At 35.7% G+C, this 16,822-nt stretch overlaps 1 protein-coding gene across 1 annotated transcript in view; it reads left to right on the forward strand.

Annotated features, from left to right (window-relative positions):
- Positions 1-16,822, forward strand: part of XPR1 (xenotropic and polytropic retrovirus receptor 1) — a 193,766-nt gene that overhangs the window by 114,454 nt on the left and 62,490 nt on the right. The window contains exons 3-6 of the mRNA XM_036824076.1: positions 1,405-1,506; positions 13,425-13,648; positions 15,969-16,118; positions 16,388-16,471. Of these exons, the coding sequence (XP_036679971.1) occupies positions 1,405-1,506; positions 13,425-13,648; positions 15,969-16,118; positions 16,388-16,471 (560 nt within the window). The remainder of the gene's footprint in view (positions 1-1,404; positions 1,507-13,424; positions 13,649-15,968; positions 16,119-16,387; positions 16,472-16,822) is intronic.

Genomic DNA, 16,822 nt, shown 5'->3' on the forward strand with positions numbered 1-16,822 from the left:
ATAATTCTCACTGGCCTTGGGCAATTATAGCCTTTATTGTACCTAAATTGCTAAGCTTACATGAGGTACTTAAAAGTAGCTGTCCCTTCTTTACTTCACAATCAGTAGAATCCTGCATTAGCTGTTCAGTTCTAAAGCATAAGAAATAGAGAAGTAGTAGTGCTATTTTTTTTTTACATTTGTATATTCAAATTAAATGAATAGATTCAACATGCTTTTTTAAACTTCGTTTTAAGCTTTTGTTTTCTTTAAAATATCTCTGGTATTATGAGTTTGTGTGTGTGTGTGTGTTACATATTACTTAGGGAAATACTGTTTCTCTTATTACTGGACAGGTGAATTATTTAAGGGTTTCCAGGATTGCACTAAGATTAGGAGCATCTGAGGGTCGTAAAAGAACCTGTACTTTTTCTAGACGTTTCAAGCTTAGAGTGCCCCAGAGATCCAGAAATAGGGTAGTTCTAAATTATGATTAGCATCTGGAGTCTAGTCAGAGCTCACTTGGGCAAGAAACATACCCTTTTAAGGCTTGGGGTTCCTGAAGCTATATGTATCTATACTACGAAATTCAGTAAATCAATATGCTATATGACAGCTCACAAAGTGGATCCTGCCTGCAAAGACATATATTGATTGGCCCACACAGTGTTTTTAAAATACCTAGATTTATGGCTTCTGACTGAAAAATTGGAAGATCTGACAACCTTGGGGCAGCAACTAGCTAGATGGACTTGTGCTCTCCAGTTCACCAGAATCCATACCACTACTTATCCTGAATGTGTCAGTTGCCGCTTATCACCATACTTGCACAATTACCCACTTACTTAACTCATTTATGTTCCTACCCAGCAACTGAAGGTTTGGAATATCTAATTTATAACCATCAGTCTACATCTCTTTCTCTGTGTCTGGTGCAGCTAAGGTAAAAATGAGTAGATAGCAATTTAATATAGTTAGAACAATCAACTCATTTTTTCCAGAAACACATTACATATTTATGTCTTCATTATCTGTTGCATTTTGTGAATGCAGTACTTAATCCTGAGATACTTAATTTACTCTCTGTTGAATCCTACTCACTTCACCTCCCAGCACCTAGTCTGCCTTGATCACCTCTGCAGTAGTGGCTTCTGAAGTCTTATGAACACATATTTTGTCCACCACTATAAGTTTATTATAGTAGAGATTTAGAAAACTTCATTCAATTAAAAACTAATTGTGTTCCTGTGAAGAAGCCTTTGATTAGCCTTTTCTTAATATAGTTCACAGTTCATTTTTTTCAAAGAAATACATATATTGTTGTCATTCGAAGACTAAGAAAGTAGTAATTTAAATTTTTATTTCCCTAGTTTTCCTAGTTGGCCTTTGGACACTAAATTTTAATATTGTTTTCCTTGCTTTCAGTTACAGATGAGGACACAGTAAAGAGATATTTTGCCAAGTTTGAAGAAAAATTTTTCCAAACCTGTGAAAAAGAACTTGCCAAAATCAACACATTTTATTCAGGTAAGTAGTTGTTTGGTACAATATACAAGAGACAATTTCTGCTGCTAAGGAAGTAGGAACTCTACCATGTCATTGTTGAAACTTCTGATCATTTTAAAATTGGGGCTTTTCTTACTATATTGCAATTAAAGGATATTTTCTTTAGCTGAGGTAGGAATGCATCTGGTACTTCACTGTTTGAGCCTTATATGGTCATTGCAGTTGCAAGGATTTGCAACTGCAATTTCTCTTGCAGTTGCAAGGATTTCAGGACCTCATTATGACTCAATACCTTGAGCTTCACTGTGGCCCAGTCCAAAGCATTAAAGAGTCAGAAACTTGGTTTTATCATTTCTCTCAGAGCTGAATGACACAGTTGCAGCTTATTAATTATGTCACTTTTATGCCTTGCCGTTGTGTGGAACACTCATATCTGTCTCTCTAGGGCATGGTCTCCAGAGTAGCATCTACAAGAAGCTCTTAAGAAGAAAAGAAAATATTAGAACTTCTATTTATTTATGTCTGACCCTTTAAATTGTTGTTTTTTATATGTTTACTCCCCTACTCCTTTAACATCTGTTTTTTCATTTCATAGAACTCAAATTTTTTGACTACCTCATTCTGTTCCATTTGACCAGGCCCCTCCCAGAATTACTTTCATTTCCATCAGTCCTTGAGCTTTTAATCCCTTTACCCTCATTGCCTTGTATTGATTGCCTCTGCCTGACAAAACTCCAACCGTGGACCAATCCAGCCTTTTACCTTCTTCATGCCTACCCCCAGGCTGCTTAGGACAGCCGGGGAAAAAAAAATCACAGCAGAACAAATTTGAACCACTGTAAATTCATTGTTGCATTCTTAACTATGTTCTCAAAGCTGCCTGTGGATACTGATCAGTGCCCTTTTTCATATTCCAAAGTGCTTTTCTAAACCCTATGCCATTCTCTTGAATTCTCTGACCCAAGCATCTTCCCCATCATGTTCATTATACCTCCTACTTTACAAATAAATATAAAGGCCTTCAATTCCTGTTGGTGTGTAATACTTATGCAGATCTGTGCCACTCCCCTCCTCCCAAATACCTATAGATATTCTTACCCTTATTTATTTTCCTCCAATATTTGTAGAAAAGATATACCTCTTCAGTCTATGGCAAATTCTATAACTACTGACTGAATTTCAGCTCCTGGAGACCTTGTTCCAGAAATTATTTCCTCTAAGAAAATAACTTTCCTCTAACTTCCCTTTTCACTGGTTTAGTTTCCTTAGCAAGTCACTCCCTTTAAACAGAAAATAAATAAATAAATAAGGAAGCAGGGACTTCCCTGGTGGTGCAGTGGTTAAGAATCCGCCTGCCAATGCAGGGGGACATGGGTTCGAGCCCTGGTCCAGGAAGGTCCCACATGGCGTGGAGCAGCTAAGCCCGTGCGCCTCACCTACTGAGCCTGCACTCTAGAGCCCGCAAGCCACAACTACTGAGCCCGCATGCCACAACTACCAAAGCCTGCGCACCTAGAGCCTGTGCTCCGCAACAAGAAAAGTCACCACAGTGAAGAGTAACCCCTGCTCGCCACAACTAGAGAAAGCCCGCACGCAGCACCAAAGACCCAACGTGGCCAAAAATAAATAAATAAATAAATTTTTAAAAAATAAAAAAAATAAATGGGATCACCTCATCTTGAAAAAAAGGGGGAAGCAAATATCTTAACTCTGTGCTCTCCTTCTCATCTTTCATTTATGGCTGGATTTCTTCCTAGGCAGAGGAAGTAGTTTATGCAAAGGCACAGAGCTGTGAAAGGGCATAGCATATATGCACGTCCTTTTCACTATGTTACAAACACCTAGAAGGCAGAGACAAAACAGAAATACTATTCGAAACCATGCAAATGCATAGATTTTCAGCAAGGGAAAAATGTACAGAAGGAATTACAGTGTTCAAGGACAAAAGTAATTTCGACAATTAGGAGGTAAGAGGATGAAGAGGAACCAGCAATGTAGACAGAGGAGAGGGCAGCCATATAATGTAGAATGAGGAAGAGGAGACTGAAAGAGGAAGGCATTTGCAGTGGAAAGAGTATTTCGACTGAGAAAAGTCTATTGGGTATGATCTAAGGTTGTAAATGAGAAATATGAAGGTCAAGTTTATTAGCATTTTTCTTTTACTATGATTGTTCTGGGAAGGATCTCTGAACCCAACTCTAATTGGATAAATTAGATTACAAAAAGTAGATAAAGCTTCTTGATTTACAAAGAAAAATAAATATCTGCTCTTAACAATAGATACATACTTTATATATTTTCAGTTAACAGTAAAAAATACATACAAATTATGACCTCATTACACAGACAGATGTGTGTGTTTTATGTGTTTGCATGCATCTGTATATGTGTGTATGTGCAATATATTTGATTAAAAATATTTTCTCATGAAACAATACTTATTCTTACTACTTATAATATATTCTATATTCTCTAATTGTTTCTATTTGATTTTTTAAATGCTGATATATGATACACTAAATTGCTTTCATGATCTCATATTGGGTTACAACCCTCAGTTTGCAAAATGGTATTTTAGACTTGGTTACTTTTCAAAGATAATTTTAGGCTTTCTACTATTAAAAATTTGGGGGCTATGATTTAATGATTTCCTTTCTCTGTGTGTATTGGCAGAGCCATTAGGGCATGTCTCTTGATGTCATCAAGGAGTAGGTACAAATTGATAGTCTTCAGACTGACTTTTTGCCAGGTCAGGAAATGATGGGTAATATGAAGACATGATTGACAGAAGTAGAATTGGTGCTTGTCCTAGATAGTGTCATTTTTCTCCTTATTTAGCCACCTTCTCCATGGCAGATTGTCTTGTATACTACAATCCTCAGATACTAGGGCACATGAAGAACTATAAATAATATAGAGGTGAGTTCATCTTACAAACCCTGCCTCCACCCAGTTACATCTCACAAATTATTTAATGGTCAGTTAAAAATGGTTATTTTTTAGGTGAGATATAGTATTGCCTGAAACCTTGAAGTACCCCCTGCCCAAATGCTATAAAAGCTAAACCAACAAAACAGAATGAATACTACTAAAATATGGATGTATTTATTTTCATAAAAGTCTATTACCTATCAATTACATTTTGGATTTTTGAACCTTATTATTTTTTTTGAAGACATTTACCATGTAACCTTCCTTGGCTTCTATGTACTTACTTGTAAAATGAGCAAATTGATTCCCAACCCTCTGGGATTTCACATGTAAGGAGTCAGAAGCTATTTTCAATATTTCACAAAACCTAATGTAAGTTATTTTATTCTTTTTTTATTACATATTTTTTGGCTAATAAGATATGGGTATTTATTTAGATTTATAGATAAAATCTTCAAACATTTGAAGACCATGGGAAGAGAGGGAAATTTTTTAAAGGAGGTATCCTTTTGGTGATAACATTGCTGATCACTGACCTAGAGTTCTCCCAGGTGTCTTCTCGCACTGAAAATGGTATCAGTCAATACAAACTGAAGGTTGTAGTGCTAGAAACTTTTTTTTATGATGACCAGTAATGTCCTTTTCCATTGGGAGTATAAATTACTTCATGTCACATCTTTCTCTTTTCTTGAACCAGTTTGCTTTCTCCCTCCATTCAAAATACTTGGCTTCTAAGCAGTATTTCTAGGCACCTACATTTTAAAAAAATCTTAGACTACATCTGTTGCTTTTAATATTCCACAATTAAAACAGGCAAGCCCTTTTGATTGGTTGGAGTATTTTAAATATCTAAATGCTTTTTCCTTTGTTTCTAAAGGAAACAATTTCAGGGTTTTTATCTGGCTTGTCCTAATTTTTGACTTCAGTTTTTATGTTAGGAACTCACAACACTGTTATGTGCTTTTCCTTTCTTTACCAAAAAGGAGGGAGGAAAGGAAGGAAATCACAGTAGTGTTATTTATAAGTAGGAAAATAATGGTAATAGAAACAGATTTATTTCTTGGCTGTAAAATATTTTCAGTCTCCATGTAAATGTAAGACCAATTGGATAATAGTTACTCAAAACTATTCTTATTATACAGTTATTCCTATAATCCTATTATACAGTATCTTGCTATATGTTTACTTTTCTTTATTCTTATTGAATTTGAGGCACTGTACAACCACTGAGTATGTGTAATGAAACATAAGAAACTCTCTCACTGAAATACTAAATGTTCATTTCACAAGTGATTATATGTATCTAGTACCCACAACTGTGGCTTAATGGCTAGTTTTGTTCTTTGCTTATTCATGTGTTAAAATGTGGATTAAATATATCTAGTTAAGTAGGGTGACCATAGGTTTGTAATATTGTTTAAAATTCTGTTGTCTTAGCGTTTCTTCCTACATCATTACAACAGAATCAGTTACATTTTTTTTTTTTAAGTATTTATTTATTTATTTGGCTGCATCGGGTCTTAGTTGCGGCGTGTGGAATCTTCATTGCGGCATATGGGATCCTCTGCTGTGGTGCCTGGGCTCCTCTCTAGTTGTGGCGCGTGGGCTGCAGAGTGTGCGGGCTCAGTAGTTGTGGCGCACAGGCACTCTAGTTGTGGCATGCGGGCAGCTTGTAGGATCTTAGTTCCCCAACCAGGGATCGAACCCACGTCCCCTGCATTGGAAGGTGGATTCCCAGCCACTGGACCATCAGGGAAGTCCCCAGAATAAGTTACTTAAAAGCTCTTAAAGGATGGGAGGTTAGGGGAAGTTGGGGAAGTGAATTAAAGCAGCTAGAGTGGCTTGCTTTCTTCCTAACACATCTGATGAAAATTAAAATTACAATTATTTACATTCTATGCACAATAAGTGTTGCTTTCTTCATTTTCTTTAAAAAAGTGATTGATAGGCTTCTATTAAAAACAAGCCATGGGGAACCAACCTTTTCTTTGTCTTTTCTTCTTTCTTTCCTCCTCCTTCCCTCCTAGCTTTTCTTTTCGTTTCTTTCTTTCTAAGACTGAAAGCATGGGCAATGCCCATAGTAATGGGGTAACAGGTTTTTAGGATGGCATCTTCACAAAAAAGCAGACTATCATCTAAGTTAGTGTTCTTTTAAACAATTGTAGGTTGCAACCCAATAAATGACCCACAGGGGTCAGCACATTTTTTAAAGATATGAATAAAATATAGTAGAATAGAAAATATCAGAGTACATCTAATATATTTCTTTACTAATTATATCTTTAAAAAAAATTATGATATTATTGTAGAGTTGTACAACGTACTGTGGAAGCGAACATGAAGAAGCATAAATGGAAACTTTTAAATTTGCCAGATCCTCTTGGAGCAGTGTGTTCAGGAATGGCTGTGTGGGGAGCGGGGAGAGCTGGAGTACGGTGTTCTAGGGCAAGGGGAAACCTATCCAGATGTGTAATGCATTAACGTCCATGACATATTTGGGGGTGAGGAGGATAACGAATAGTCAGCTGAGGCTGGAGTTGTAAGAGAATAAGGAGTGTTATTGATTAGAGAGAAAAGTGGAATGGAAGAATAGGATGCTATTTTCACACATGGAGGTTTTAGACTTAAGTATTTGAGGTTGTCAGAATTTCAGGTAGTAAGAACTCCAGATAAAAGCAGTGCAAAAATTGGACGTAATGCAACAAGATTAACTATCCTGAATCACCTATAATGGGTCAGCATTCTTATAAACTTACTTTGTATTTCAGGTAACAGTGAAATCCATAAATTGAATCAGCAAGATGATAACATTGAAAGACAAACAATAAAAGTATTCTAAGGCATTAACTTTATCAAGAAATATTCTTCAGTTGCATAAACATAATAGCTTTGCTACTTTGAAGATACCTTGTATTTCTAAAATAACTTTTCTCAAAGTAAAAATATGTATACAAATCTCGTTAAAACTAAAAAAGATCTTGATAATCCTTTTTTAGCTCTTTGAGGGACACATAGGTACTTTGAAAGTTCTTGAACGGTTATTGGAAATTTTTATCAAATATTTTATTATCAATGTATGAGAGCTTATGGCATTAAGCAAATATTATTAAGATAATAATCTGTTCATATTTAGAGTGACTTGATTCACTGGCATGAATAGAAATTGGAATTTATTGCCAAAATAGGTTGTTTTCATCAGTGTTTATAAAATTGCTTAGGAATATTCATTTTTATTTTTTATAACTGTATTTGTAGATTTTCATTCATAGACCAAAATATGTTTTATATACACATTTAATACCTCTTTTTAGGTTCTGTGCTGTTCCATGTATTTGAGCTTTTTGGAGATCTAACTTTAGAAAGCTGAGGTATCATTGCAAAATAGACTTGGACACTTGGTGTCAAAAGCAGTGTTTCTCATCCTTTTTATACCTATGCCCCTTTGATAAGTTAAAAAATCTCACATCATAACTGTAGTAATATTGAATTTTTTTTTCAAGTAACATATGCTTTATCCTCAACACTCCCATGTAAGGATTCTCTCTCATTATGCTCTTCTAGACAGTCGTGCCTTTAAGGAAGAGAATCACTAGTTTAAAGAAAGTAGCAAAATACCCTTGAAATTTTTATTTTTCCTTATTTCTACATAGGAACTTGGATTACTAGAGAGAACTCTTTTCCTACATATCCATTCATTCATTCATTCAACAAACATGGATTGAACCTGCTATTGCAAAGATGAAAATGATAGTCCACACAAAAAAAGTGTATGTGAATGTTAATAGCAGCATAATTTGGGCTTCCCTGGTGGCACAGTGGTTGAGAATCTGCCTGCCAATGCAGGGGACACGGGTTCGAGCCCTGGTCTGGGAAGATCCCACGTGCCACGGAGCAACTAGGCCCGTGAGCCACAATTACTGAGCCTGCGCGTCTGCAGCCTGTGCTCCGCAACAAGAGAGGCCGCGATAGTGAGAGGCCCGCGCACCGCGATGAAGAGTGGCTCCCGCTCGCCGCAACTGGAGAAAGCCCTCGCACAGAAACGAAGACCCAACACAGCCAAAAAAAAATTAAATAAATAAATAAATAAATAAATAAGTGGATACATGTATTTAAAAAAAAAAAAGTCTTCCCACGAGGTCACATTTGAAAAAAAAAAATAGCAGCATAATTTATATAGTAAAAAGACTAAAAACAATCCAAATGTCCATGAACTGATGAATATTTAAACAAAATGTGGTGTATCCATACAGTGAAATACAGTTCATCAGTGAAAGGAACAAACTACCGATACATGCTACAAAATGTATGAACCTCAAAATCATGCTAAGTTAAAGAAGCCAGAGAGACACATAAGACTACATATTGTATGATTCCTTTATATAAGGTGTCCAGAAAAGGCAAATCTGTAGACACAGAAAGCAGATCAGTGGTTACCTGGGGGTGGGAGTGAGGATCAACAGCCAGCAGCCATGACAGAAGTGTACGAGGTAATGGAAATGTTCCAAAATTGGATTGTGGTGATGACTGTACAACTCTACAAATTTACTAAAAAATCAGCAAACTTTATGCTTACAGTGGGTGAATTTTATGGTATGTAAAACATACCTGAAAAAAAGATATTAAAAAAAATTGTTCATCATAAAAGATGAGGATTATAGAACCATTGCCCTCAGAGAGCTCACAGTTAGTAAATAAAGGAAACATATAAACAAAGAATTATATGCAGTGTTCTATGTATGCATATATGTAGTCCCATGAGAGCCTTAAGGAGGGAGCTTCAAATTGTGACTGAGAGTTGTTAGACAAGAAGAATTTTACATAGAAAATGATATATATTATTAGCCGTGTAAAATGAGTAAGGAGTTTGCCAGATGGAGAAGCTGTTTGTTGACTTATTGCTGGCATACAGGTTCTTTTTCTATCCATTTTTTGGGACTTCTTACGTTTTTAATATCCTTGTACTGAAAGATGTAAATAATTACAAAATTTGTGTATTGACAACTCTGGCTAAGGAAGCTAAACAAATAGCAAACTCATGTATTAATGTTTTAACAACAAAAGTTGATCATTCATGCTACTTAGGATATTCTGGCTTTTGGATCTTACTAATTACCTGAAGCTTTTAATTAGCATAGTAATTTCTAGTGGACTTTGGATAAATCTTCACATTCTTTCATTATATATGTGTTTGTATTTGTGTATAATATTTTTTCAAATAGCTATTAAGTGGTTGGGACATAAATACTTAAGTTGTTTGAACTTAACTACTTACTAAAAGTGTCTGGTCTATTTTTTGGCCTAGGAGCATCATGAAAAAATTGCTGAGACGTAAAGTGCACTGTGAACCAAGAAGTTCTATACTGTTTTTGATCATGAGGATAATAAGACGAACACATATGCAATAGAAATGCTTAACTTGTATTTTAAAAAAACCCTAGATTCATTTTCCCTTTGATTTAAATGTGAAATTTGAATATAGGTGAATAGTTCCATTTCTTACAATATGGAAGACTACAAAACACTTAAAAGCTGTATAGCAGTGGTCCCCAACCTTTTTGGCACCAGGGACTGGTTTCACAGAAGACAATTTTTCCGTGGCGCTGGGGTGCAGGGGATGGTTTGGGGATGTTTCAAGCATATTACATTTATTGTGCATTTTATTTCATTATATATTACAACATAATAATAATAGAAATAATTATACAACTCACCATAATGCAGAATCAGTGGGAGCCCTGAGCTTGTTTTCACTTGCCACTCACTGATAGGGTTTTGATATGAGTCTGCAAGCAGTGGATTTATTATGGTCTCTGTTTAGTCAAACCTCTCTGCTAATGATAATCTGTATTTGCAGTCACTCCGCAACGCTAGCATCACCGCCTCAGCTCCACCTCAGATCGTCAGGCATTAGATTCTCATAAGGAGCTTGCAACCTAGATCCCTCGCGTGTGTAGTTCACAGTAGGGTTCGCACTCCTATGAGAATCTAATGCCACCGCTGGTCTGACAGGAGGTGCAGCTCAGGCAGTAATGCGAGCGATGGGGAGCAGCTGTAAATACAGATGAAGCTTCGCTGGCTCCCTCGCTGCTCACCTCCTGCTGTGTGGCCCAGTTCCCCGGGGGTTGGAGACTCCTGCTGTATAGGATATGCAAATTTTCAGGTGCAAAATAAAACATATACTTAATATGGCTATAGACATAAAAGAAAGTATCAAAACCATGAGCAAAGAATAAGAGACTATCAAAATTGACTTTTAAAAATAACCAATTAGAAATTTTAAATGACAATATAATTACTTAAATTAATATCTTAATCAATTAAACTGTAAATTAGTTAGACCTTAAGAGAGAATTTATAAACTAGTAGAGTTGAAATAGTTACTCAGCATGCAGCACAGAGATAGAGAGGAAAATATAAGGTATGTAAAAGACAGAATAAGAAGGTCAAGAAGTGATAGTTGATATCTATGATTTGCTTTTTCCACTACCCATTCCATATTTCCTTTGCCCTCAGCCAGTACCTTAGCTGGTGAGGGTTCTTTACTGGATGGCATAACCGAAACTTTAATTCCTGAAGGGGCTGAATCCTTAGTAATTCTGTCTTTTTTTGATTGCTTTAGTTTTCCATTAACTTCTGTTATTGGTCATGGAAGTACTAGGATGTGTTCCAGGGAGTCTCCTGGATGGCAGACACAATCCTCCTTGCTACTGTTGTGTTATCTATTCCCCTTGGTAATCAGAATCACTTTAACAAGTAAACACCTTCTTTGCCTACTGGTTCAATGGTATGATGAGTCCAAAAAAGGCCAGGTGGCAGTCTCATCTTCCAATTCAACAGAACCATTGTTGTATTCCTATGAAAGAAGCATTTCCCCTTGAGGACTAACCAATAGGCAGAGCTCAAGTTGCAGGTTGAGTGGATTATTAGATATAATAGTGAAAGGAGCCACTCCTACTTCCACCCCTTCTTTCCTAGACTGAATTTTGGCTGTGGTTAGGATAGAACCAGATAATGGTCTCAGTACTGCATTCTGAAAGACAGAACCCCAGCCTGTGAGAGTTTTGTCTCCCAACTCATTTCAGTAAGCCTTTATGTTAGGCCAGCTATTTCTAGGTATGTGATAAAACCATTTTATTCCATAGATATGCTCATTGCTTTACCACCATGAAAATGGATAAGGCATTCCAGTTGATAGTGGTGCTAGCAGAAGCATTATAAGCAGGGAAGGCATATCCATATCAAGAAAGCACTTGTTCCAAAGAGGACAAATCTCTGCCCCCTGCATCTAGTGCATGCAACCTGCCACTAGGTGGTTGGTCAGTTCCAATGAGGAATGGTGTCATTTCTGGGGCTCATTGCTAGTCTCTGCTGCCAGGTAAGTAGCTGCATTATTCGATGCATAGTTTCATACCAGGTGCTAGAGGCTGTGTTGATTTGCACCAGTGATAGTACCACATCTAGAATAGCAGCTGCCTTCAGGGTGACCACTTGATTAAGTTTAACAATAATCCACACTCATTCTTCAAGATTCGTCCAACTTCTGCACAGACTAACCAGATGAAGTAAATGGAGATGTGATAGATAACATCATCCCTGGTGGTGGCACTAACCTCTGAAGTTCCCCTAGGGATATGTTTGTGCTTCTGGCTTACTATCTTGATAGGGAGAAATTCCAGAACTTCCACGAGCCCTTCCTCCCCTGGGTCAGAGTCAATGTTGAGATTCCACCAGTAGCCCAGTATTTCTATGCCAGTTATACATTCCAGAACTGGAAATATAATCATAGTATGAGCCTGTGAACCAGCTGGGTCCACTGAGTTAAACCTGGGCTAATATTCCATCTATCACTTGAACAACTGTAAATCTCCATTTTGACTGCAGGACCAAATGGCATTTGGAGTCTTCAGAAATTTGCATCAGTTCAAAGTATGTGGTAGGCATAATTCTAAGGTGCCCTCCAAAATCCCTTCCCCCTGCTATACACATACTTTCTCTCAGTTATTCAATCAAACACTAACCTAGGTGCTGCTATAAAGGATTTTGCAGGTATAATTAAGGTCTCAAATCAGTTGACTTTAAGAAAGTGAGATTATTCCAGGTAAGCCTGATTTATTCATGTGAGCCCTTAAAAGGGAATGAGCTATTCATGAGGAGAGAGATTCAAAGCATAAATACTCACAAGGTTGTACAACCATCACCACTATCTAATTCCAGAACATTCATCACCCCAAAAAGACCCTGTACCCATTAGCAGTCACTCCCCATTCCTCCCTCCCCCCAGGCCCTGCCAACCACTAATCTACTTTCTTTCTCTGTGGACTTGTCTGTTCTAGACATTTCATATAAATGGAATCACACAATTTTGTGGCATTTTATGTCTGGCGTCTTTCACTTAGAGCATTATATCTTCAATATTTATCCATGTTGTAGCATGTATCAATACTTCATTCTTTTTTTATGGCTGAACAATATTCCATTGTACATATATACCATATTTTGCTTATCCATTCATCAGTTAATGGACGTTGGGTTTGTTTCCACTTTTTTGACTATTATGAGTCCCAGTTTGTGTATGTGTACAAGTTTTTGTGTGCATGTATATTTTCAGTTTTCTTGGTTTTATATACCTAGGAGTGGAATTGCTGGATCGTAAGGTAACTCTATGTTTAACTTTTTGAGAACTGCCAGACTGTTTTCCAAATTACAGTGCGGCTGTACCATTTTGTATTCTCACTCTTCACGGCTTTTAAATTCTGTGTCTTCAATCTTCATCTGTAAAAAGAAAGGGTACGCTTGAGGTTTTGCTAGGGGGAAGTGTGGGGTAGAATGAAACGAGGGTATTACACTGAAACATGTTTTTCCTATCTAGTTCTAAATATTAAATGTAGCATTTTTTTCCCTAGAAATTTTAGGGAAACAGACTAATTAGTAAAAATTCAGACTTCAGTGAGAACTTTTACCAGCTTTTTTATCTTGATGATTTGACAGTTCTGTTTTACTTCTTATAGAAAAGCTCGCAGAGGCTCAGCGCAGGTTTGCTACACTTCAGAATGAACTTCAGTCATCACTGGATGCGCAGAAAGAAAGCACTGGTGTTACTACACTGCGACAACGCAGAAAGCCAGTCTTCCACCTGTCCCATGAGGAACGTGTCCAACATAGGAATCTTAAAGACCTTAAACTGGCCTTCAGCGAGTTCTACCTCAGTCTTATCCTGCTGCAGAACTATCAGGTACTTCAGTTCTTACCGTGGAGGATAGAACCTTTAAATGATTGAGAAATTATAATAAATGGAATTACCTTGAGCTTAATACTAATGGGTCAATCCAAAAAGGGAAATTCTTAGCATGTCATTATTGTTTCTGTTCTTATTGGGATTTCAAATGTTCTTATTGGCTAAAAATCAGGTTATCAGAGATGGTAAAATAATGTTAACAAGACTTCTGTTTTTGAAGATCAGTTTTCCAAAACCTTTTTGTACAGTATTCAGGAGTAGCCCTTGACTCAAAGAGTAATAGTTTGCTTCCTATTTTTAGAGGCATCTCTAAGCAATGAGTAGAAATAAGAAATAATATATGTCTACCCAACCACTGCTGGCTGTGTAAGAACTTTTATATTCCACCTACAGCAAAATTTCCGTGAAAGCAGCTGTATAGTTAACTTTCCTGCAACTAACACTAATAGTGTAAAAGATACTGACTTTTCAACTTTCTACTTTCAGTTTTATTATCCACAGGCTGCAGTATGACTGTATTTAAAACAAAAACAAAAAAAAACTTGCGAAAGAAAAGAAATTTTAAAACCCAACCTAAGAAGTTGAACTACCATGTATGCTAAATTATGGAAATGCTTGGCATTTATTCATTTGTAATTCTTTATAGATTTGTTCACATAGTTAAATCTATAAAGAATATATTGAAAAACAGATTATTCGTTAAATAATAAACATTTAAATAGGCAAAAGCATCTCCCTAATCTTTAAAGAGACCTTATGTGCTATTATTTTTTCCATTTTATTCTTTTGATTATTACTTCTAATCTGGTTAAGATCATCACAGGATCATACACTATATAAAAACTAGAGGTTATACAGTACAAGTATTACCATGGGTAAATATTGGAATTTTAAAATAAAAAGTAATTATAGTGTCGTATCTGTAGTAATCTAAGTTTAATGCATGTACTTATTTCCATTTTTCCCTTTCATAATTCTGCTTTCTTTTTTGGTGATTTAATATTTTAACATTCAAAGAAGAACTCAGAAAATAATTTTAGAAGAATAGGAAAGTAATTATATAAGGTATATATGATGGGAAATTCCTTTCCTTTGAAATTTATCCATAGCTTTATAAATTATCTTTAAAAAGAAACAAAAATGTGTTTCTTCTTGCTTATAGTGATATAAAATATTAACATTTCATATTTTATTAATTATGCTTATGCATTACAGGGAAATACCCTTGTTAAATTTTACTTTATTAACTTTGCCAGAAGTTTTTGTTTTGGGTCATTATAAAAAGCTTCTTGAAAATAATTGTTAATTATAAAAGTTCTGATCTGTCCTTTATCCTTTGAGACTTTCTATCCAGTAAGAACACATTTATTTTGCAAATGATGAGAAAGGAAAATGAATTGAAAGCAGTCTCCAAATCATGGTGTATACACCCAAGGAGAGTTTAAGATGATCCATTAAAGTATGAAAAAAAATGTTAACAAACAGGCAAGCAAGCAAAACCTAATTTGGAGTGACTGCTCAATTTTTTTTTTTTTTACTGATGGGGATATATGATCAGCAAATTTGGGAGACCTCTGATTTAAAGAACCTTGCAAATCCACAATTTCGTGCTTTTTTGTCTGTTGATTAAAGAACAACAGGATTTGAGAATATAGAAAAGTATAGTATTTTGATATTGTAGAAATGGAGGAAAAGTACAAGCTCCTACCCGTTATCAGCAAAACCCTGTAAGTATGATCACTTCTTCTTTTCCACTGACTCTTTGCACACCCATCCCCAAACAGAATGGATGGAAACAAAATAAAAGTTAAGAAAAATAGATGAGTATCCATTTTCTGTGCTTGTTCGTACATGCTTGCATAGCAGGGGGAAATACATAGCTATACCAGGCCTGCAAAAAGCAAAGAACTAATAAATGTATTCAGTTCATGATAAATCCAGAGTATTTTCTGAATATATTCTTTTGATCAAAGAAGCAAAATAACGTAAATTAGCTATTTTGAAAACAGTTGTACATAGGAAAATGGAAATAAAAATGTTTTGAGTTTAGGACTTCCATTAATTCACATGAAATAGAAATAATAGGGTTCATAATCCAGAGTTTCTTTGTATTACTGATAGCATACTACCTTGAAATGAATAAATGAAATAAGAAAGAAGAGTCTTATCTTTTTATAGTACATGCTTTTATGAAAGCATTGCCATTTCCCTTGGTACTCAATCTTCAGTGAACTCAGTCAACACAAAGTGCTTGTTATTTTTCATCTTCTCTCATGGTGGTGGAAATTATAGTAGTGTTTCTCATTTCTTTCTGTAGAATCTGAATTTTACAGGGTTCCGAAAAATCCTTAAAAAGCATGACAAGATCCTGGAAACATCTCGTGGAGCAGATTGGCGAGTGGCTCATGTAGAAGTAGCCCCATTTTATACATGCAAGAAAATCAACCAGCTCATCTCTGAAACTGAGGTATGGGAATCTCACTTATATACCACATATTTTCAATAACGTTAATGTCTTATTTTTAATGAAATAATTCCTCATTTTTATTCTCCTTTTGTTATTAGTTGCTTGCTTTAAATACATATATTCTTACTCATGATTTTTTCTTTTGTTTTATTCAGTATATATTCACCAGAGGGTTATCAGAATACCATATGTATAAATGGTTCAGAATTATTTATGCAATACTCAAGTTCAGTATAACCTGCGTCAAAAGTTAACAATGTGTCTTTTAGGCTGTAGTGACCAATGAACTTGAAGATGGTGACAGACAAAAAGCTATGAAGCGTTTACGTGTTCCCCCTTTGGGAGCTGCTCAGGTTCGTATTTGTTTCCAGTTGTTTGGTTGGTTCGTTTTACCTGTTTAATAATCAACATGATCTGTTAGCTGATAAAATATACTAGTTTCATTACTTTAAAAAATGTTTCAGCCAAAGTTTATAAGTATTTATTACTATTGCTATTTTCACTTTAAAAAATTAGTTGCCAGACAGATCTCACTTCATAATAAATTGTAATGTCTTCCCACCTTTCTCTTCTTATCTTGTACTACTTCTCTTGTTTATTCTTACTGACATGCTAACTTGGTCAGACCAAATGATTAAGATGAGATATTTATCTGATGATATGGGAGTGGGAGGGCTTCAGATAGTCTGGGCTACTACATACTT

This window comes from Balaenoptera musculus, chromosome 1 (genome assembly GCF_009873245.2).
Source record: "Balaenoptera musculus isolate JJ_BM4_2016_0621 chromosome 1, mBalMus1.pri.v3, whole genome shotgun sequence".
Taxonomy (NCBI): domain Eukaryota; kingdom Metazoa; phylum Chordata; class Mammalia; order Artiodactyla; family Balaenopteridae; genus Balaenoptera; species Balaenoptera musculus.